At 37.5% G+C, this 2133-nt stretch overlaps 1 protein-coding gene across 1 annotated transcript; it reads right to left on the reverse strand.

The window, feature by feature from the left end:
- Positions 1 to 574: 574 nt before the first annotated feature.
- On the reverse strand, positions 575 to 1403 carry LOC108321525 (protein ASYMMETRIC LEAVES 2). The gene has a single exon (XM_017553296.2). It carries the CDS (start codon positions 1376 to 1378, stop codon positions 731 to 733), a length of 648 nt encoding a protein of 215 aa, XP_017408785.1. The 5' UTR covers positions 1379 to 1403; the 3' UTR covers positions 575 to 730.
- Positions 1404 to 2133: the final 730 nt, after the last annotated feature.

The following is a 2133-nucleotide window of genomic DNA, read 5'->3' on the forward strand; positions in this document are numbered from 1 at the left end:
AGACAGTAAAATAATAATAATGATTAAATATGGTCAGCTACTTTATGTTGACGTCATATTTAAGTTTCTACCTAGAAGTTCTGCAATGATGTAAAGGAAATATTAAAATGCAACTTGAGCTTTGAGGTATCATGATCTTGAGAAGTGTTGTGAAGATTGCGGTACGATTCTTTGTTCCATATCTAGTGTTGTCAAAACTATTAAAATATCCTTAATAATAACAAGAAAAAGTAATTGGTAATCATACAACCATGCATAATAATTATGATATTAACTTAATCATGTTCATTTTAATCTTGACCATATATCTGTTATGTGCCTTTTCTCACATACTATCTCTCACCAACATGATTTCTTTCTGTCTATGTGAATATTAAAACAGTTTTGGTGCTGAAATTATGCAGCAGATCAATGACAATAGCAAATAATAGTGAGCTTGACATTTCCAAAACTTAGACAGCACAATGTAGAGTAATAGTATTTCCAAATTGACTTGACTTAGGCAAGCACATGAGGAATTGCTTACATTATATGTATAGAATTGAAGAATATGACAGCGTTGTGAGTCCAAATTTATACATTGTGAGTGACAAAATATGCAGGTGGAGATGATTTGAAGATGGTAATCAAGAAACCACAAATCAAATGAACCATATTAAATGAAAAGTTTAACTAAAGTAATTAATTACCTATTGCATGACTAAATATATGTGGCAACCCTGATGAAACCCTAGGAGCGGTTGGCAGTGTGGCGGTCATCGCCACCGCCAGCAGCACTCTGATGCTGAAGCTGGTTGAGTTGCCCTAAGCTGGCAGATATGTTCATGGCCAAGAGGCTTGCATCGTAGTTGTTGTTGCCTCCATCAAAGCTTCTTGCTACTTGTTGGTGTTGGTCTCTGGGAAAAAACTGATGGTGGTGAAAGTGGTAGTGATGGTCTCGGCCAAAGCTGTTAGCAGTGTTGTTGTTCTGGTGGTGGTGGTGGTGGAAGGCTGCGGCAGATTCAGAGGCCATGAGGGTGTGATTGGTGGTGATGCTGCTTAGGTTTTGGTACCTGGAGAGCTCAGATTTGGCGCAGTAGAGATCCATTTGAAGCTGGCGAAGTTGGTGCTGTAAGAGTGATATGACTCCAACACAGCCATACACAGGGTCACGGAGTCTCATCTCAGCTTCATAAGCAAGGGAATTCACAGCATCTTCACGTTGATGAGGGTGCAAATCGTTGAGAAGCTTGGTGACATTGCTGGCCCCAAAAATTCTATGAACATTTGCAAACTTCTGGGGTTGGTCGGGAGGAAAATAGGGTGCAAAAGCACACTCGGGTTGGCATTTGCGACGCAAGAACTTGCATGCTGCACATGGTGAATTTGAAGAGGCCATGGTGGATCACTCACTTTGTTGAACAAAATCCTCTTCCTAGTAGCTATAGATAGCTGCTATCTATCTCTTTCTTTTCTTTCTCTCTCACACCACCATTAATTTCTGTGACGCATTCACCATGTTTGTTATCACTATATTGTAAAATAATGATATATAGTAATAAATGTTATCAAGAAAAAAGAGAAGAGATCAATTAATGTGTGTGTTAGATGGCCAAATCCATTATTTTAGGCATCTTTTTTGTACTCTCCATTATTTTAAGCTGCACACTCTTTCCCATCCCCTTCTCTTGCATTTGTTTCCCTCTTTGCATTTTAATAAAAAAAATTATAAAGGCAACTTATTATTGATAATTTATATCCTTATTCTTTTCAAAATTTGGTTATTTTAGTAAGGGAAAAGGGAAACAAATATCTAGGTTAAAAAAATATAATTTAGCAAGGGTGTGTGAACTTTGGTTAATGGAGTAAAAGAAATTGGGAGATCCAAGAGGGAGAAGATGAAAAGAGCAATGGGATTGAGGAAAATACAAAAGTGACAAAAACAAGGAATAAAATATGGATATATAACTAGATTCAAAGATTGATTTACCAGTCCAATTTCATATCCTGAGACAAAATCCTTGATCCTTGTGCTGCTGACAGAGGAATTGAAGACAAAACCAAGAGCCAGAGTTTGTACATGAGGAAGGAGGTGCTGCCTGTGGAAAAAAAATAATGTTGAATGTTTGAAGGCAGAAGACACTCCCTAGTGTA

Source organism: Vigna angularis, chromosome 5 (assembly GCF_016808095.1).
Source record: "Vigna angularis cultivar LongXiaoDou No.4 chromosome 5, ASM1680809v1, whole genome shotgun sequence".
In the NCBI taxonomy this organism is placed as follows: domain Eukaryota; kingdom Viridiplantae; phylum Streptophyta; class Magnoliopsida; order Fabales; family Fabaceae; genus Vigna; species Vigna angularis.